Source organism: Callithrix jacchus, chromosome 1 (assembly GCF_049354715.1).
Source record: "Callithrix jacchus isolate 240 chromosome 1, calJac240_pri, whole genome shotgun sequence".
Taxonomy (NCBI): Eukaryota; Metazoa; Chordata; class Mammalia; order Primates; family Cebidae; genus Callithrix; species Callithrix jacchus.
In genome coordinates this window covers 195966038-195987611 of record NC_133502.1, presented here as the reverse complement: position 1 = coordinate 195987611, position 21574 = coordinate 195966038, and the positions used below count along the sequence as shown (strand labels likewise).

At 50.3% G+C, this 21574-nt stretch overlaps 1 protein-coding gene across 5 annotated transcripts in view; it reads right to left on the bottom strand.

Annotated features, from left to right (window-relative positions):
* Positions 1-21574, bottom strand: part of KIAA1671 (KIAA1671 ortholog) — a 248528-nt gene that overhangs the window by 155935 nt on the left and 71019 nt on the right. For 2 of the 5 annotated variants that reach the window (XM_078336626.1, XM_054239684.2), the window contains exons 2-5: positions 17334-17489; positions 13310-14908; positions 10704-10791; positions 3694-6441 (exon numbers count right to left, since the gene is read on the bottom strand). In XM_078336626.1, coding sequence (XP_078192752.1) covers positions 3694-6441; positions 10704-10791; positions 13310-14853 — 4380 coding nt within the window. In that variant the 5' untranslated portion in view covers positions 14854-14908; positions 17334-17489. Of the gene's footprint in view, positions 1-3693; positions 6442-10703; positions 10792-13309; positions 14909-17333; positions 17528-21574 lie in introns of all 5 variants that reach the window. The other 3 variants (XM_054239673.2, XM_054239672.2, XM_054239674.2) reach the window with 2 other exon arrangements.

Here is a 21574-nt window from a genome sequence, read left to right as displayed (position 1 = left end):
ATTTTCTATGCCCCTGTAAGCTTTGAAATTTTAACCACCAACATTTCTTCCTTCTGTGTTGGTGTGTTTTTATTTTTGTTTTTTTAAAAATCAAGAACCAAATATCTTTGGGCAGGAGACAGAGAAACTGGGAAGCTGGTCCAAGGTTTCCCAATCCCTTGGTGAGAAAACAGATCCCCTGACAACCAGCACTGCTGGGGCCTGAGTGCCCCAGGCGGGCATCCAAGGCTGGGCCTCGGGACAGAGCTGAGCCCAGAATTCCCCACTCCGCAACATCCCGACGCCCCCACCACCAGCGGGCCCGCAGCAAGCTGCTGGCAAACAGACAAAGTGTCGCATTTCCTTGGCCTCTTCCTTCTTCCACTGTTGCTACAATATCAGCCTGTGGATAGGGACAGATGAAACTCATCTCCGGAAGCGGGGATGGCCTAAGCTGGGTGCTTTATTTCAATTCAGTCTAACAGCGGTGCTTCGGGGCTGGAATCCCTGTTAACTCTGGCATGGAAACTGAGGCTAGGGGAGGCCAAGAGACTGCTTTACACACAGCAGGCAAGAAGCAACATGGAGACTCAGACGCCACGTCTACGTGATTCCGGACTAGAGAGCTTGGCCTCTTGGGAACACACATGGGTTCAAAGCTTGACTACACCACTTACCACTCTTGTTTTTGAGACGGAGTTTCGCTCTTGTTACCCAGGCTGGAGTGCAATGGCGCGATCTCAGCTCACCGCAACCTCCGCCTCCTGGGTTCAGGCAATTCTCCTGCCTCAGCCTCCCGAGTAGCTGGGATTACAGGCATGCGCCACCACGCCCAGCTAATTTTTTGTATTTTTAGTAGAGACGGGGTTTCACCATGTTGACCAGGATGGTCTCGATCTCTTGACCTCGTGATCCACCCGCCTCGGCCTCCCAAAGTGCTGGGATTACAGGCATGAGCCACCACACCTGGCCGACTTACCACTCGTAACTTGAGGCAAATCCTCACTGCACAGCCGTTGCTGACAGTATCCTAGAGTTTCCTTTCTGCAGCATCCACTTCCAGACTGGTCACCTACTCCCTTTACAGACGAGAAAACTCAGGCTGGGCGCAGTGGTTTACGCCTGTAATCTCATCACTTTGGGAGGCCGAGGTGGGTGGATCACAAGGTCAAGAGAAAGAGACCAGCCTGGCTAACATGGTGAAACCTTGTCTCTTCTAAAAAATACAAAAAGTAGCTGGGCATGGTGGCAGGAGCCTATAGTCCCAGCAACTCAGGAGGCTGAGGCAGAAGAATCAACCCGGGAAGTGGAGGTTGCAGTGAGCCAAGATTGTGCCTCTGCACTCCAGTCTGAGCCACAAAGCGAGACTCTGTCTCAAAAAAAAAAGAAAACTCAGGCACAGGAAGTGAAAGGTTTTGTCCTGCATCGCTCAGTCTGCACGTGGCAAAGGTAGAATCTGGGGCCTGGTTTGCTGATGCCACATCACACAGGACGATGCTAAGCCAGTTTCTACGTGCTCCTCACAACATCCCACGCTTTTCCTACCTCCAAACCTTTGTCCATGCCGTACCCTGCTGAGAATGCCCTCACCTCCCCCCGTGAGCCCACCAAATGCACGACCATGCCCCGAGCTGGTCTGCGGCCCTTCTCCCCAGTCCTCCCTCTGCACCCCGTCACTCCCCAGTCTTGGATCACAATGTCCAATCTCCCTACAGAGATCAGAAGCTTCCAAAGGTGGTCCCTGTGCCTCAGATTTCTCCCCACCCTCATAGTTCTTCACCAGAATGGTCTCCTAGAACATGGGCCTCTACCTTTTGGGTAATAGGCCAGATTTCAGTTCACATACCAGTTTTGCCACTTACGGCTATGTGACCTGGGACAAGTTACTTCACTTCTCGGAGCCTCCGGTTTTCGTGGGTTTTTTTCCCATCTGTACAGGAAGATGATCACACCAACAGCAGGGAGTGTCAGCACCCTTCCCGACGCTCAAGCAAATGCCAAAGATCAAGAGAAGGGGCCCTGCCAACACTCTCGAGCTCCACTGATGGGTATTTGGGTGGATTTAAATTTGTGTGTTGGAAACGAGGTGGCTTCCTTGTGCAAGGGTTTCCTCGCGCAAGGGTTTCCTCGCAGCCATTCTGCTTATGTACCCCGAAAAGAGTGTGCTTGAAATTAAAGTGATCCCTTCCTCCTTCCCTCCCCACCCACCCTCCTCCACCTCTTTCTTTCTTTCTCTCTGTTCTTCACTGAAGAAAGGGAGCTGGATTTTCTTTCTTCCACGGAGCATGGTGCCAGCCAGGATCGAAAAGCCTGAATTTCAGTTTATGACCCCACAAACAGCCTCAGGCAAGGACAGAGGGGTTGGAAAATACACACCCCAGGTCCCTTGCCCCATAGACACGACATGTCCAGAGGTGCTCCATGCTTCCTCCCAGGATCCCCAGTGAGGCTGAGCCTCAGTGCTGTACCATGGCACCTGGAGCACCTGCCTCACTTCTCTCCCCTGCTGGTTCTTCCTGGGATCACCCCCTTAAAAAGTGCTTACAAGGGCCTGCTTCTGTTGGAACCCAAAACCATGACGATCTCTCTTTCAAGGCTCACGTAAGATCACTTGTCCACTCATTCAACAAATGGTTCCCGAACATTCAGTATATGTCAAGGATGATACAGAATTCTGGGGATATAATAATGAACAGGATACAACACACTAGCAAAAGCAGGAGCACAATAAAGCTACCATTGATACTATCATTATCGCCACTGTAGGACAGAAGTGTGAAACAGCTGGCCCACGGGCCGTATGGGGTTGGCAGACAAGTCTTGTTTGGGCTGACAGCGATTTTAAAAATAAGTTCTCGGCCAGGCGAGGTGGCTCATGCCTGTAATCCCAGCACTCTGGGAGGCCGAGGTGCACAAATCACCTGAGGTCAGGAGTTCAAGACCAGCCTGGTCAACATGGTGAAACACCGTCTCTACTAAAAATACAAAGAAATCAGCCAGGCGTGGTGGTGCAACACCTGTAATCTCAGCTACTCGGGAGGCTGAGGCAGGAGAATCGCTTGAACCCAGGAGGCAGAGGTTGCAGTGAGCTAAGATTGCACCAATGCACTCCAGCCTGGGCAACAAGAATGAAACTCTATCACAAAACAAAAAAGAAAAATAGTTCTCTTCATTTCCTAATGTGAGGATTACACATAAATATCGAGATTTTCAGATTCTCTTGATAAATAAGGTCTGCCATCTCAAGGCCACCATTCCCACCTATGAAAAACCAGCTGGGCCAGGCGTGGTGGCACATATCTGTAATTCCAGAACTTTGGGAGGCTGAGGCAAGAGGCTCACTTGAGCCCAGGAGTTTGAGACTAGCCTGGGCAACATGGCAAAACTCCACCTCTACAAAAAATAAAAAACTGGCCAAGCATGGTGGTGCACACCTGCTGTCCCAGCTGCTTAGGAGGCTGAGGTAGGAGAATGGCTTGAGCCCAGGAGGTTACGGCCGTAGTGAGCTATGACTGTGCCACTGCATTCCAGCCTGGACAGATAGGGCATGAGCTCTCCATTTGCCGCAATCCACACCACTCCCTGGAGCCTCATACCCAGCCTGACTCCACTCATTTATGTACCCATGTGAGCCACACAAAATCTGAGTCTCGGCCCCCTGGACTCTATCTTTAATCCATGTTTGACAAAATGTTAAAAAGCCTTGGTACTTACCTTCTGACTGTCTCGAGTCCCTGACTCCCACCAACAGGGTCCCATTTTGGCCTCCGAATTCTCTCCAGTAAGGCTGGGCCTCCCTCTGGGCTGCTCTCGCCTCCTCTCCCTGGCTTCGTGCATGATGGACAGGCCCTCTCGGATGTTGGCGGGGGGCCCCTTCTCCGAGTAGGCCCTCTTGATATCCAGCGGCCCCCGTCCACAGTCATGTGGGTGGTCACCCCAATGGGCCACACTGCCCTCCTCTCCCCGCCTGGTGGATTTTCTTGGGGTCCCTTTCTTCTGGTCAGTGGGGGACAATTTGGGTGACACCCTGACCCCACTGCTTAGATCCTCCCGACCAGAGGGCTTTGACTCAGCCAGGTAATTCTGACACTTTGCAACGTGGTGTTTACTGGCAAAGGCCTTTCTGTCATCCTCAGCAAACCCCAAGGTTTTTTTCCTGGGATCCGCAGAGATAGGAGAGACAGAGACCCCTGGATACTTTTCAGAAGGAGCCGAGTGTGGCAGAGCCCAGAAGGGAGGGCTAGATTTGGTGGCCATGGCTGCTTCTGGGGTCTCTGCCAGCTGCCTGCCTGGGCCAGGAGTGAAACTGTGGTTTATTTCAGCAGAGCTGGCCGGTTTCCAGAGACCCCCAGCATCAGGCATCTCCTTCAGGCTCCTCCTTCTCTGCTCCACCCTGCCTGGCTGGCCTGGCCTCTCCCGAGGCAACGTGCTGGACTCTGCCGTGGGACTCCTCCTCCTCTCCTGAGCCTCCCCCGGGACTTTCAGCGACAGCTCCTGGTACTCAGCCATCAGGGCATCAATGTCGAGAACGCTGGATCTGTAGCCGTCTCTGATTTTACCTGGGAACGTCTCACTGATCACATCAGTCTTCCTTCCCACAGGGAGATCTTTGGGACGACTCCTCAGAGTCGGGGTGGTTTGGGGAGTTTCACCGCTGGGGGACACCTTGTTCCCACTTTCCTTGCGATCGTTCTGAAGATGAGGATTGTCTTCTGATCCCCGATGACTCCATAAGGCATCCACATCAATGATTCTTCCACTGAAAGGGTCCAGAATCCTGGCCCCAAGGGATGATGGATGGTCTGTTGGCTTCAGAGTTTTTGAAACGCTTACATTTTCATGCTCTCGTCCCTTCGTCCACATTTGACTACCTGCCATCTCCAATGCCTCTTCATGGCCAAGAGGAACCAAAGTCGATGTGAAAGAATGAGGAGAAGAGGGTGGAGTGATTTTTCTAGAATGTTCCAGCAAATTTTCAGCCCCTGACAGAACCACACCCTTTGCCTTTTGAGTAGTGGGAATCTGATAGGTGACTGCAAAAAATGTCGCCTTAGGTTCCACAGGTGACCCTTGCTTCACTGCTAGGGAGGTCTGGTCCCATGAAGCGCCTGGGCTCACCTCCTGGGTCTCCACCCTGGAGTGGGATAGCTGAGGTTTTCTTAAGGCACTGGGGCTCACATACTCTGTCTGTCTGTGTCCCACCTGTGAAGAGTTCTCTGGAACCAGAGAACTGAATGTGTCAAATTTCACGTTGTGGGGTAAAGTCCGCCGCCGCCATCTGTCCATTCTCTGGTCCGTGGGGCTGGCTTTCCGCATTTTGACTGCAGGCTGTGGCACGAGGGCTGGCCCTGGATCACCCTCCCTGGCGGCCACAACAAAGGGCCCTTTCTGCACAGAAAATGCATCTGTATGTGTTCGTGCTTGGGAGTCAGAAGGCCCACTCGTCGCCCTAGAAGGAGGATCCAGGAGGCATCCCTGGGGTAGACCCCTTGCTCCGGCCCCTGGCTTGCTTCTGGCCCCTTCTGGCCCCTCATGCTGGGTTTCCCAGATGGCAGCCTTGACAGCCCTGCCGGGGGCGGCACCAGGAGCACAGTGCTCTTCGCCACCCACTGCAGTGGCCTTGTGTGAGCTCACCACCGCCCCACCTATCCATTTGGGTGACTTCGAGCCACTGGCCTCAGGCATCCCTCGAGCTTCCCAAATCAAACTGGCCCTTTGGACAGACCCTGCCTGACCTTCCAGACCACACTCCAGGTCAGCAGGGATGACCTCCTGGGACAGCTGCCTGTCCTTCAGCCAGGACCTGCGGCTGCGGAGCGTGACCGCCTTCTCCTCCGGTGCTGGTGAGACAGCCTCACTGTGCACACGCTCCCCCACTGCATGCACAACATCATACTTGGGCTCAATCCTCTGGGAAGTGGGAGGGTTGTCCAAGGGCTTGACTGAGGGGTCATTACTGAGTCTTTCAGCCAAAAGGTATTTTTCCCGGAGAGGCATGTGATACGGTCTCAGTTCACCGTTCAAAAGGGCAGTTCTTCCCAATTTCTCCATCTCAGGATGGTCAAACCCCCTGGAGTTCTCTTTGTTGAGTTTTGTCATGTCTGGTGGGTCCCTGGCCAGCCAAGAACCCATCTCAGGCCTCGGCCTGTGTTCTGAGACACGGGCATCGGCTGTGCCACCAGGGATTGTGGAGAGACCACGTCCTGACTGCTCAGCCACTGTGTGTCTCTCCACGTGGTGCTCAAACACGGTGGCCCGCACAGTCTGGAAGCTCTGGCCATCTTCCTCCTGAGCGATGTCAGAAGGGCACGGGGCCTCCACTGAGCTTTTACCACGACGGCTACCAGGGTCTTGGTTAGAGCTAACCGTCTGCTCCGTCCACCTGGACTTCTCCTGGAGTGTCCCACACTTCCAGGGGCTTCTCAGGATGCACGTTTTATCCAAACCATGCCCCTCCTTTTGCTGGAAAGAAACAAAAACAGAAAGAAGTATCTCAGTGTTAAAGGATTTGAGATGGAAAGGAAACAGTGAGGTGACTGAAAGGGCCGTTTGCATAATTAAAACAATTAAATACTATAAAATTGAAAAGAATGAATATACCCAGTGTGGGTGAGGATGTGGAGAAATGGACACTCAGATACGATTGGAGAGAACATAAAAGGACCCAACTTTGGGCAATGTAGTGTATCTATCCTGATGTTAAAATACTCATTTCTGGCCCTGCGAGGTGGCTCATGCCTGTAATCCCAGCACTTTGGGAGACTGAGGCAGGTGGATCATGAGGTCAGGTGTTCAAGACCAGATTGGCCAACATGGTGAAACCCTGTCTCTACTAAAAAATACAAAAATTAGCTGGGCATGGTGGCTCGTGCCTGTAATCCCAACTACTTGGGAGGCTGAGGTAGGAGAATTGCTTGAACCAGGACCCGGGAGGCGGAAGTCGCAGTGAGACGAGATTTCGCCACCGCACTCCAGCCTGGCCTACAGAGCGAGACTCCATCTCAAAAAAAAAAAAATACTCATTTCCTTTTATCCAGCCAAGTTCCTCCCAGGACTCTGCCCACAAGCACAAGTCTACACCAACAAGAGTTGAGACAGCCCTGTTGGTGCAAGCAGAACACAGAAGCAACCCGAATGCTCACTGAAGGGCACTGGCCAAAGCTTGCTATCCTATCCCAAACCACGGACTCCTGCACAGGCATCTGTTACCACAGAAAGCAGCAGGTGGAGCTGGGTGCAGTGGCCCACGCCTGTAATCCTTAGGGAGGCCAAGCTGGGAGGATCACCTGAGGTCAGGAGTTGGAGACCAGCCTGGCCAACATGGTGAAACCCCATCTCCACTAAAAATACTAGCCGGCTGTGGTGGCGCATGACTGTTAACCCAGCTACTCAGAAGGCTGAGGCAGAAGAATTACTTGAACTTGGGAGGCAGAGTTTGCAGTGAGTCACCGTCGCGCCACTGCACTCCAGCCAGGGCAACAGAGCAAGTCTCGGTCTCAAAAAAATAAATCAATAAAAAGAATTACATACTGATTCATGCTATGTAGCAGAATGAATTTTGAAAAACTGGCCTGACACAGTGGCTCACACCCAGAATTCCAGCACTTTGGGAGGCTGAGAAGGGTGGATCACAAGGTCAAGAGATTGAGACCATCCTAGCCAACGTGGTAAAACCCTGTCTCTACTGAAAATAAAAGTTAGCTGGGTGTACTGATGTGTGCCTGTAGTCACAGCTACTTGGGAGGCTAAGGCAGGAGAATTGCTTGAACCCAGGAGGCAGAGGCTGCAGTGAGCTGAGATCATACTACCGCACTCCAGCCTAGCAACTGAGCGAGACTTTGCCTCAAAAAAAAAAAAAAAAAATATATATATATATACACACACACACACACACACACACACACATATATTTGTAAGCAAAAGAAACCAGATGTTATATGACTCCAATTATATACAGCATATATATACACATATATATATCATAGGTAAATCCATAGAGACAGAAAGTGGATTAGTGGACGTCTGGGAATGGGGGCGAGGACACAAGGTTTCTGTTTGGGATGACAGAAAATTCTGAAATGAAATGCTTGCACAACACTGAAAATATCCTTAACGCCACTCAATTGTGCACTAATATGGCTGTGATAAGGGCAGGGCCAGTTTGCTAACCCCTGCTATAAATGATGGAATGCCATTGAAGGGCTCTAAAATATATATAAATATATATTTGGTCTGAACAGTGTTTGAGAGTTTAATATACATATTTGGGTTTTTTTTGTCTGTTTTGTTTTTGAGATGGAGTCTTGCTCTGTCACCAGGCTAGAGTGCAGTGGCCCGATCTCAGCTCACTGCAACCTCCGCCTCCCAGGTTCAAGCGATTCTCCTGCCTCAGCCTCCCGAGTAGCTGGGACTACAGGTGCGCACCACCACACCCAGCTAATTTTTAAATTTTTAGTAGAGGCGGGGTTTCACCATGTTGGTCAGGCTGGTCTTGAACTCCTGACTTCAAGTGATCCACCCACCTCAGCCTCCCAAAGTGCTAGGATTACAGGCACGAGCCCCCACAACCAGCCTGTTTATTTTAATATGTAAATTTTACATAAACAATATATGAATCCATTCTGATTGTAAAAAAATCTAAACAATACGACAAAGTCTGTTTCACTCTTGTTGTCTGGGAGAGAGTGCAGTCACGGAATCTTGGCTCACTGCAACCTCCGCCTCAAGAGTTCAGGCGGTTCTCCTGACTCAGCCTCCCGAGTAGCTGGGATTACAGGCATGCACCATCACGTTGGCTAATTCTTTTTGTATTTGTATTAGAGATGGGGTTTCTCCATGCTGGCTAGGATGGTCTCGATCGCCTGACCTTGTGATCTGCCCACTTCAGCCTCCCAAAGTGCTGGGATTACAGGCATGAGCCACTGTGCCCAGCCAAAATTCAAATCTTTTTTGTTCCCTTGTTCAAATACCAGTCCCCCTTCCTGGAAAACAGCTCTTACCAATGGGTTATGATCCTTGAAGAGTCTTTTGGAACTCTCTCTTTGTTGTATTATTTATATATACGTATATATATTAGACTGTGAATGTTTGAAACTATAAATTTTGTAAATTTCAGAAAACTCATGATTTTTCTTTAAAAATAGTTAAAATAGGGCTAGGCGCGGTGGCTCACACCTGTAATCCCAGCACTTTGGGAGGCCAAGGCGGGGGCATCACGAGGTCAAGAGATCGAGACCATCCTGGTCAACACGTTGAAACCCTGTCTCTACTAAAAAACAAAAAAAAAATTAGCTGGATGTTGTGGCATGCGCCTGTCGTCCTAGCTACTCAGGAGGCTGAGGCGGAAGAATCGCTTGAACCCAGGAGGTGAAGGCTGCAGTGAGCCAAGATCGAGCCATTGCACTCCAGCCTGGCGACAGAGCAAGACTCCACCTCAAAAAATAAAAAAGTTAAAATAGTATATTTTATGTTATGTGTACATTTTTCCTTTTCTTTTTTCTTTTTTTTTTTTTGAGATGGAGTCTTGTTCTGTCGCCAGGCTGGAGTGCAGTGGCACCACCTTGGCTCACTGCAACCTCCGCCTCCCAGGTTTAAGCAATTCTCCTGCCTCCGCCTCCCCAGTAGCTGTGGGATTACAAGCATGTGCCACCACATTCAGCTAATTTTTTTTTTGTACTTTATTAGTAAAGACGGGGTTTCACCATGTTAGCCAGGATGGTCTCGATCTCCTGACCTCGTGATCCACCCACCTCAGCCTCCCAAAGTGCTGGGATTACAGGCGTGAGCCATGGCGCCCGGTCAAGTTTAATGTTTTAAATCTGTGCTCTCTACTATATGTCAACTGTATCTCAATTAAAGCTGTTTTAAAAAAAAACTAAGACTGCAGAAAGCATCAATCACAAACTGGTTATAGCTAGCAGTTATTTTATGAGCTTTCTCTTATTAAATTGATGAAATAATAATACTTTTCAAGCAATTTAATTGCTGGTAACCTACTTCTTTCTGTTTTAATTTATATTCTTATTTTTCAGAGATAGGCCTCACTCTGTCACCCAGGCTGGAGTGCAGTGGCACAGTCATGGCTCACTGCAGCCTCAAAGTCCTGAGCTCAAGCAATCCTCCTGCCTCAGCCTCTGGAGTAACTAGAACTATAGGCATACACAACCACATCTAGCTAATTTTAAAATATATATTTTTTTCTTTTAGAAATAGGGTCTTACTATGTTGCCCAGGCTGGTCTCAAACTCGTGGGCTCAAGCAATCCTCCCACCACCTCAGCCTCCCAAAGTGCTGCATTACAGATGTGAGCCACTGTGTCCAGCCACCTAATTCTTCCTTCTGTGGCTAGGTGGTAAGTAGGGGGAAGGCAGTAAGAACCATTGCAAAGGACCTTGAGGGAGTTTCTGTTAACATCTTACACCTAAATTTTAGTATCTTAATAAAGCAGGCACTCCTATATAAGAAAGTCATGCCCCTCTGCCTTTTTGCAAAGAAAAAAATACCTGATACATTAGTTAACAGCATTTAACATCTGGGAGTGCGAATCACAAGTCTTCATGCCAGAATAAACTTCAAAGTCCCAACATTAGAATAAAAAATGTTTTATCGTGTACATGACATGTTTCTGATTCTTTCCTGAGTCTAGGAGATGATGGAGGCTCTTCTTCCAGCAGCCATAACTGCCTGCTGGTTAATGAGACATGTGCCACACAGCCACTCCTTACCTTTTCTCTCGGTTCCTTAGGAAGCTCCCCGCTCAGCTCAGCAGACTTCTCATATTTGACTTCGTTGCTTGAAGCTGAACTTGAAAACCTGGTACAGAGATCCAAGTTACTTGTCTGGAGCTAGAAGCTGTTATTCCCCCCAGCCCACACACCAGCTCAGGAGCCCAGGCCAATTAACTTTCAGAAAGGACATTTCCTTTCCACTTACTGAAAGGAAAACTGCCCAGTGGGGAGAGCCTACCTTAAACACAGCATGATCAGGGTGGAAGGAGCCCCAGGCTGGGGGAAGACACCCGGGTTAGTGCCAGCTCTACTGCCTCCTCACTGAGGGAACTTGGGTTAGGCTTGTGACCTTACTTGAGCCTCTGTTTCTTCATCTATCAAAAGGGGATAATTAACACCTCCCCATCCCTTTTACAGGGCAGATAAGAGGCTACTTAAGGCCCTAATAGCTACGTGAGGGCGTTTAGGGAAGAGTGAAGATGCCCCAAGAGGGATAATGAATGGCTGCTGTTAGCAATGCCAAGTAGAACAGCAGCCCCACCTCAGAGCAGCCCCCAGACTCAAGGGCAATGGGCCATCAGGGAATGTGTGGGGGCCCAGGTCCATCTCTGCCTCTCTGGATCACCAGGGCCAAGTTGCTATCCCTCTCTGGGCCTTGTTTTCCCCACCTTTAAAAGGGAAGAGGGTGGGCCGGGCTCGGAGGCTCACGCCTATAATCCCAGCACTTTGGGAGGCCAAGGAGGGTGGATCACGAGGTCAAGAGACCGAGACCATCCTGGTCAACAAGGTGAAACCCCGTCTCTACTAAAAATACAAAAATTAATTGGGCATGGTGGTGCGCGCCTGTAATCCCAGCTACTCGGGAGGCTGAGGCAGGAGAATTGCTTGAACCCAGAAGGCGGAGGTTGCGGTGAGCCAAGACCGTGTCATTGCACTCCAGTCTGGGTAATAACAGCAAAACTCCGTCTCAAAAAAAAAAAGGGGGGGGAAGAGGGTGTAGAGCTAGAATCTCCATCTCCGGAGAGCTCTCTGGCATAAATACCTGAAGATGTAGCACGTGCTTAGTTCAAAGCTGGGAAATTTGAAGAAAAGGAAAGGGAGAGAAATCCAACCACTAAAATTTAACCCACACTCTGCAACCCAGGGTCTGCCTCCTGGGATGTGTGAGGCTGAGATGAGTTATGTCGAGCAAACTCAGAGCCTCAGTTTCCCCATCTGTCAGATGGGGATAATCACACAGCCTCTCCAAGGCTCTTTGAGGACATAGTGAGAGGAAGCATGAGGACCCTGGCACAGGTGTCCTTTTCTGATATCTTAACTCAGGGGTTCTCAGGCCTGGCTGCACATAAGGTTGACTTGGAAGCTTTTAAAACCTACCAAAATATGAGTGAGACCCTCCCCAGACCAAGTGAATTGGAATCTTTAGGGGTGGGACCCAGGCATTGGCATTTTTCTGGGTTATTCTAATGTGCTAAGGGCCAGTGGTCTAGCTTTGGCCCAGCTGGCTGTCCTGGTTCCCAGGGTGGGGAGGGCAATCTGCCTTTGCAAGCTCCACCCCGGACAAAGTATGCCAGTGGCATGCATGCCATTAAGAGCCGGTCAATCATGCCCGGTGGCATCTCTCTGTTGTGGCCACTTGTGGGAAAACAAAGAAGAGATGTCGGAGGTGGGCCAAGCTTAGAACACCATTATTAACCAACTGACTTAGAATATCATAGACCAAGCATGGTGGCTCACTTCTGTAATCCCAGCACTCTGGGAGGCTGAGACGGGTGGATCGCTTGAGGTCAGGAATTTGAGACCAGCCTGGCCAACATGGTGAAACCTCGTCTCTACTAAAAATACAAAAAAAAAATTAGCTGGGCGTGGTGGCAGGTACCTGCAATCCCAGATGCTTGGGAGGCTGAGGCAGGAGAACTCCTTGAACCTGGGAGGCGGAGGTTGCAGTGAGCCAAGACGGTGCCACTGCACTCAGCCTGGGCAACAAGAGCAAAACTCCAGTCTCAACAACCACAAAAAAGAAAACAAAACAAAATCATTTACTAACCAACTGACTTAGAAACTTAGAATATCATTATTAACGAACTGACTTAGAGTATCATCACTAACCGACCGCCATAGAATATCATCATGAACCAACTGACTTGCCCAAATTACCTTGACTCCTGAGTTTATTTTCTGGGCCACTCACAGAGGCTTAGGCCTAATCTTAAGTGTTCTCTCTGACTCTAGAGAAGAAAGGCTTAGCTACGGCTGGGCTGGAGTGACGTCCAGCTCCCACCTCCTCACGGTACTTCGCCCTTCTGCTCTGCCTCTGTGACGTGGGCACATAGCTCCGCCTTCAATCACACAGTACATCTGAAGCTGAGAAAAGCCACGACAACTGAGCTCTGGGCCCCCTGGCTGGCCACACCCAGAGGGGAGCTACACTGCCTCTCTGTGTCGCTCCTTCCTCATCTGAGAAATGGACACTGCCGCTACCTCCTCTTGGGCTACGGGTGAACTGAGGGGGGCGGCAGGTGCCCAGCAGGGAGCCTGGTTTCCTCTTCCTCAGGGGCTCTGGGTGGGTGACTGAGACAGGAGTGTGGGATGTGCCTACTTACAATTTGGTCAAATCTGCCGACAGCGGCCGAGCCTGGAATGTCCTCCTCCTGACCTCAGGCTTGGCCTCGGAGCTCTCGGCAGCCCAGCCTTTGATCCGTTCCTGGACGCTCACAACCCCTTTCTCCATCTCTGGTGCCACTGATGGGGATGCAGGGGTAGCCAGAGGGGGTTCAGACCCCACTGCCAAGGCCGAGGTGCTGTCCTTCCGAAACAGGCTGATGCACTTCCTGACACTCCCCCTGGAGACCCACTCTCCCCCTGCCGGAGCCGGGGCCTCCCCATCGTCTGCCCTGCTCTTAACCTCAGCGAGTTCTAGGCCCCTTCCCAGCCTGGGCAAGGGGGACTCAGCAGCCTTCTCTGGCTCCAGGTCCATCTTGGCCTTTTCTTCCCAGGGATGCTGGTCATTGCTGGGGGTGACCCTGGCGGAGCCCCCCGGAGCTCTGGGGCTGCCCGTCTCCTGCTTCAAAAGCATCTTCTCTTTCCGTTCACGGATTTTCTTGGCCACCTCCAAGAAGTCCGAATCAGGATCATGAAGAGGAGCCTCTGCCTTGACTGAACACTCTTGGTCCAGCTTGCGCTCTGCTCTGGGTCTCTCCAGCCCAGCCGTGTCCCCTGCTGTGGTGCCACTTCCCTCATCGGCCACCTTCCTCAGCAAGGCCTCTTTGTTCTCAAAGCGGGCCGTGAGGTCCATGGACAAGGGTCTGGGCTTCCTCACCCACGTCTTCTCCGGAGGGGTGGGGGGCACTTTGCCCACCGTGGCCACCGCGCTGGGGCCTGGCTTTGGAGGCTGAATGGACTCCGTGAAAATGGCGGACACGGGCCTTCTCTTCAGGCGAGGCCTGGGCTCCACAGTGGGCTGTGCTGTGTCCTCCACACTGCTGGCCTTGGAGGGAGGCTGGTCTTGGCCTGCATCCTCTTGGGGTATAGGCAGCTTTATGTCCCGTGAAGGGGGAGCTGACCGGGGAAGAGTCCCCACAGGCTTTCGGGTGGGCAGGGCGGGCTTGGTGGCCACCTCGGGCCGGGAGCCCGACATACCCGGCTTGGCCTCCTCAGCCCCCTCACTGACCACCTTCCCCAGAGTGGGGCCGCTTTTTGTGGTTTCGAAGAGAATCATGGTGTTGGAGCCGGGACCCAGGAACACAGCCTTGCTGAAGAGGGACGAGCCTGCCCTCAGGTCCTCCCCACTGCCCACCTCCTGCCCCACCAAGCCGGGCATCCTCTTGTCCAGATCCTTTGTTGCTGGCTCCTCAGAGGGCCCCCCAGAGGGAGAAGGTCCAGTTGAACCGGGCCGCAGGGATGGGACAGGAGACTTCACGTCCTGCTCCTTCGAGAAGGGTTTGGGGGTGAGTCTTGGCAGAGGGAGTAAGCGGGCCGGGCTCCGCAGGGGGCTCTTCGCCTCCAAGATCCGGGCTGGGGGAGCCCCAGAGGCATCGCCAGCCTGGAGGAAGTAGGTCCTCGTCAGGGTGTCCTCCTTGCCAATCTCACCCAGGCCTGGCACCGCCGTCAAGGGCGTTATGGAGCCCACCTCCACCCGCGTGGCCATGGCTACAGTCGTGCATCCATGGGGCTTAGGAACGTCGAGAACGGAGAGGCAATTGCTAAACAAACGAAACAAACAAGAAAGTACATTTGGCAAACAGTCAGCGTCTGGGTTGAAGCAGAATGGTTTGGAGGCATGGGACAGAGTCCTCAGAGTCCTGAGCCCAGATTCCATACGACAGCCCTCCGCTGACCTCACTGGGCAGGCTTGGGCCTGCCTCTCCCCATCTCTGAGCTCTGGAGGAGGGAAGTGGACTAAATGCCCATCCCTGAAGTGCGCTCCAGCTCCGAGAGTGTAGAAAAGGCATCAACACTGGCTGGAGGACTTTTCCCTGACTCAGCACATCTAGAGGCCAGCACTAAGGCAAAAAGCAGTGATCTCTGCTATACAGACAAGGAAACCAGCTCAGAGAGGCCAAGTAACTGGCCTGGAGTCACCCAGGAAACAAGAGCTGTAGTCAGGATTTGAAACCAGGTTTGACGCCAAACTCACACCACACACACTCCCTGCAAAAGCCTCAGTGGGAGCGTCCTCACATTCCCTCACTCCTGTTACCCTGTCTTCCCACTGCAGAGCCTGCCCACATCCCAGGTGATCCTCATCACAAGCGTGTGCTAAGCATCTAGCACAGAGAAGGCAAGTGACCTGCTGCAGGCCACACAGCAGTGCAGCTCAGGAGTGTCTGGGAGCACAAAGCTGGTTAGTGACCTGAACCCATGCCCTTGCCACCAACCCCACCCAATCATCCTTTAGTCTCTTTTCTTTCCCATCCCTCACCCTTCCAGCTGCCATTTAAAAAAGCCATTCTGATTTTTCTCACTAAACCTGCTCTTGTTTGTTTTGTGGTTCTTTTTTATGAAAACACATTTTATGCTGACCGCCTTCACATTCTTTGTTGTCGTTTTTTTTTGAGACGGAGTTTCGCTCTTGTTACCAAGGCTGGAGTGCAATGGTGCATGCTCGGCTCACGGCAATCTCCGCCTCCTGGGTTCAAACGATTCTCCTGTCTCAGCCTCCCAAGTAGCTGGGATTACAGGCATGTGCCACCATGCCTGGCTAATTTTTTTGGATTTAGTAGAGACGGGGTTTCACCATGTTGGCCAGGATGGTCTCAATCTCTTGACCTCGTGATCCACCCACCTCGGCCTCCCAAAGTGCTGGGATTACAGGCGTGAGCCACCGCGCCCGGCCCACATTCTTAATAAAAAGAGAAACATCTGGCCGGGCACAATGGCTCATGCCTGTAATCCAAACACTTTGGGAGGCTGGGGCAGGTGGATCACCTGAGGTCAGGAGTTCGAGACCAGCCTGGCCAACATGGTGAAACACCATCTCTACTAAAGTAAAGTAAAAAATTAGCCAGGCATGGTGGCGCACGCCTGTAATCCCAGCTACTAAGGAAGCTGAGGCAGGAGAATCACTTGAACTCAGGAGGCAGAGGTTGCAGTGAGCCAAGATCGCGCCATTGCACTCCAGCCTGGGCAACAAGAGCGATACTCCATCCCCCAAAATAAGAATAATAATAAGAGAAACATCCAACAGTGAGGGCTTCCCATAAGTAAGATCTAGAGCTACGCCACGTGCTTCTTGTGTTCTACAACTCTCATCCTCATCACGACATTCTTTAGTGGGTATAATAAGGAGACCCCAGAAGCCTCTTGTTCACCCTGCTAGCAGAGGTTTTCTCAAAGCAGGGCCCCTCCTCTCTCATTCATCCTCCAGGAATGATCGTTATCTCCCTCCCAGAGATGAAGGGGAAGGGCCCAGAGAGGTCGCAGACTTGCCTACAATCATCCAGCTGAAACCTAACCCCAAGTTCACCACCCACTCAGCTCTGCCTTTTTAAAAATTATTTTTTATTCCTTTCTAGTCTTAAAAAGTGCCAGGTAAGTTGCTGCTCTCGATCCCCCTTCATGCCAGTGTTTTCCTTCCCTGTGAAACTGCCCCCGCTGGCCCCCACCTAGATGGACTAAAAAAGTCGAAGGTATTTTAGTTAAACACAAGCCTCTCCACTTCCCTTTCTTGGGGCCCCACACTGCTCCCCCGGCTCTGACTCACTCAGCAGCCTCCAGGAAAGAAAGGCAGACAGATTTTGATATTTTCTCTTCCTCACACACTCGATGGTGCTAACAGATTCCATCTCTCCAAACTGGAGAACGCTGTCTAGACACGGTTAGAGGTAGAACGGAGAGGCAGATATGAAGACTCTGAGAACTGGAGAATTTCCATCCACAAAGACCACAGTCAGAGTTCTACGGCTCCAGAATCCCACCCATAATCAGGGCCATTTGCCTTTAGGGCCAGCCCCTGTGACCTCTGGAAACCCAGATCTAGGATGCAGACGTAATAGCCAGAACATGAGACATGAAACAATGACAAGATTCAAAGGACAGAGAGAAAATTCTCTGGCAGAACCCGCAGGCGATCTCCACGACCCTGACGCTCTAGCCCTCAACCTCGGGTCAAGCATGGGCCCCACTTACCCAAGCTGGCAGGCCGTGGGTCAGGGGGCGTGACTGCCAGGGAAAGCCAATGGTGTCTGTCACATGTCATCGTCAACAGGGCTGTCCACACACTTCCATGGCAGAAACAGGACGGGGGAAAGCGGACTCGTCCCAGCAGGCTGAGTTTCAGCAGGTCTGGGGAGACACAGGATGACAGCCTCGGTTCCGGAGTTCTGGCAGTATGGGAACAGACGGCACAAAAGCTTTCAAGCTCCAAATGCATCCAGCTGGCATCTACTCCAGCTTGTAAAACGTATGCTCCTTTTGGCTTTTTGATTTTGTAGCCTTATATGTACGTATGCATAAATAGTGCGGAGCCCACAGTACATGCTCAGTAAAAATCATCCCTGTTCTCTGATACGTGTTTACTGAGCACCTGTGGTGTATACAAAGATGAGCATGAAACATCCCCTACAAACATGGAACTCATAGTCTTCTGTAAGAAACACACATACACACACGCACATAAGCAAGTACAACTGGGTAACAAATGTCACTTTTTTTTTTTTGAGACGGAGTTTCGCTCGTTACCCAGGCTGGAGTGCAATGGTGCAATCTTGGCTCACTACAACCTCTTCCTCCTGGGTTCAAGCAATTCTCCTGCCTCAGCTTCCGGAGTAGCTAGGACTATAGGCACGCGCCACCATGTAATTTTTTGTATTTTTACTAGAGACGGAGTTTCACCATGTTGACCAGGATGGTCTTGATCTCTTGACCTCGTGATCCACCCGCCTCGGCCTCCCAAAGTGCTGGGATTACGCATGAGCCACCGTGCCCGGCCCAAATGTCACTTCTTTAATGTGGATGTGGGGGCAAAGAGGAGGATTAATTGCTTAGAACTGGAACTGGTGGTCCTGGAAAACTCACTTGACTTAGAGGAGATACCTACTGAGCATTCAAGGTGCCGACTCATTTGGGAGCTGCTTCTGCTCATCAGCAGTATTGGACATTGCACTTCTTTGAAGCCATCCAAACACCACCTCAGGGCCTTCACACATGCGACGCCTGCTCCGTGGGACAACCATCTTGCTCACAGATACAGACACACCCCTCAGACATCTCTGTCCCCCTTCAACCTAGTACAACCCCCTCCTACCTGTTCAAGGAGCACCACATACACCTGAAGGCTTGGCAGGACTCAGCATAGCTGCACTGCTACATTTAATAGGACATCATCCATCACATCAGCCTCTCCCATTCTAGGGTAAGCCCCACTGAGGACACCCCAAATCCCTAGCAGCTAGCACAGCAGCCTGGCACAGAAAAGCACCAGATACATGATTATTGAACAGAGAAATAAATCATTGTTAAGTGAAAAAGTAAATGAATGAAGAAATATTCTTCTGCCCCTGCTGCCCACTGTCTAAGATGCTAAGTGAGTCCAGGTACCATGAACCTCATGCCAAACGACTCTTAAGCAATCTGGGACCTAAGATGAGTTCCTCTAGCTGTGGCTGTGGCTGCTGGATGACAGAACCAAAGAGCTGCAAAGTATTCAGCCAGAAGCTCAATCCACCATTCCTCACCCAGAGACCCCTATCAGTTTCACCGGGCCACACAGCAAAGCTCCACCCCGAGGGCAGGCACCTGCTGCATCCACATCAACCTCACACTGTCACGCCAGCTCACCTGCCCAAATGTGGAATGAATGCTTCTCTGCACGAATTTTCCTGGGAAAAGAGAGTCACCAAGAGCAACCGTTTGCTGAATGAGGTTCAATGGTACACAAATGTCACCCTACTTTGGGATCCTTGAACCCCTCTCAGTGACTATACTGCATGGAAGGAAATGGGAAAGGACAAGAGAAACTAAGTCCCTTGATCCACAGTCCTCTGCATCAAACAGTCCCTCTCTGACCCGTTGTCTGTTTTATGTCTTGGACTACCTACCAAGTTACCACTGCAAATGCCTGGTATGTAAATACGGTTGTGCAAATAAGTCAATAAATGAATTAATAAATCAATGAACAAATTAATAAATCAATGAACGAATTAATAAATCAATGAATGAATAAGCCAATGAACAAATAAATCAATGAATTAACCAATGAATTAATTAATAAGTCAGTGAACAAATTAATAAGTCAATGAACGAATTAATAAGTAATGAACGAATTAACAAGTCAATGAACGAATACGTAATGAATGAATTAACAAGTCAATGAACGAATTAATAAGTAATTAACGAATTAACAAGTCAATGAACGAATTAATAAATCATTGAACGAATTAATAAATCAATGAATAAGTCAATGAAGTAATTAATAAATCAATGAACAAAGAAAAGTAAAAGGAGTTTTTGTTTTATTTCTTTTTGTTTTGAGGCAGAGTTTTGCTCTTGGTGCGATCTCTGCTCACCGCAACCTCCATCTCTCGGGTTCAAGAGATTCTCCTGCCTCAGCCTCCTGAGTAGCTGGGATTATAGGCATGTGCCACCACACCATGCTAATCTTGTATTTTTTCTTTAAGTTGAGACGGGGTTTCTCCATGTTGGTCAGATTGGTCCTGAACCACCCACCTCAGCCTCCCAAAGTGCTAAGGATTACAGGCGTGAGCCACTGCGCCTGGACGTAAAAGGAGTTTTAAAATCCATAGTAGATGGTTCTGTAATATTTTAGTCGTACTCAACCCTAGAAACCCATGATTCTCAGGTTTTCATTTAACCTACTGTAAAATACAAGGAAACCAATTTAACTGTATGCTTTAAAAACCTTCCTTTAAATGTATCACATATGTTACACTTGATTTAAGGGATTGTAGTCTCTTCCAAACATTTCTGAAGCCCACTTGCAGAGAGGCCAGCTGCTATTTATTCTTGGGGTGGATGTGTTCACTATTTTTTATTTATTTTATTTGTTTTTTTAAACAGCCTCACTTTGTAGCAGCCCAGGCTGGAGTCCAGTGGTACAATCTCAGCTCACTGCAACCTCCACCTCCCAGGTTCAAGCAATTCTCCTGCCTCAGCCTCCCAAGTAGATGGGACTACAGGCGCATGCCACCACTCCTGGCTAATTTGTTGTATTTTTAGTATAGATGGGGTTTCACCACCGTGTCAGGCATAATGGTCTCAATCTCCTGACCTTGTGATCTGCCTGCCTCGGCCTCCCAAAGAGCTGGGATTACAGCCGTGAGCCACCATGCCCAGCTGCCCAGCCTCTCCTTTTTTTTTTTTTTTTTTTTTTTGAGACGGAGTCTTGCTCTATCACCCAGGCAAGAGTGCAGTGGCACAATCTTGGCTCACTGCAGCCTCCGCCTCCTGGGTTCAAGTGATTCTCCTGCCTCTCAGCCTCCTGAGTAGCTGAGATTACAGGTATGCGCCACCACACCCAGCTAATTTTTGTATTTTTAGTAGAGACAGGGTTTTACCATGTTGGTTGGGCTGGTCTCGAACTCCTGACCTCACAATCTGCCTGCCTCAGCCTCCCAAAGTGCTGGGATTGCAGGCATGAGCTACTATGCCCAGCCAGCCTCTTTTTTAAATAGTATATTAGCTGAGCATGATGACCAAAGCCAAGTCAACAAGAACTACCCAAAGACAAAAGGGAAACAAGTGTGAGCGACCTCTAGCTTCATAAATATGTAAATTATCACAGAGGGCAGCACAGGGAACAGATAGAGAACAAGGCATCCATCTGGGAAGGTCAGGAGGCTGTGGCAGGACCATGACAGAGGGGACATCAGTCTGACTCCAGGCAGTGGGCTAGCAATGAGTGTTTCTCTACTGCTGCTGAACCTGCCAAGTCCACAAACTTGATCTCCCCAAGCTTAATTTGCAAAGTGCAAAATTCCCATTTTCTGCCTTTGGTACAGGAAAAAATCAATTATCTGAGAAGGGAGTCACCCAAGAGCAACAGGATCATTGGAAAGCATTCATTTGCCCACCATTCTGACCCTACTTCCTCAAATGCTCACTGCCTCCCTCCCAAGCACCAGGCTCCGTGCTTGGTGCTGGGGACAAAGCCACGGAGCTTGAAGCCTCCTGGGGGAATCCGAGTGATTCACAAGAGAGAAGGCGAGAAAAGTACTTCCATTCAAAACCAAACAGTTTGGCAGCTTTTCTCCCAGATTCAGAGGTGTTGATTCATTCTAATAGCTGTTGAAGATCTTTCATAATTACACCCTTAAATTCCATCTGAGAGCTTATTAGTCATTTGCTCAGCCATCTCTGGCTGCCACTTCCTGGGAATGCCACCATCTGGCGAAGGGCGTGGGCTGGTCCTG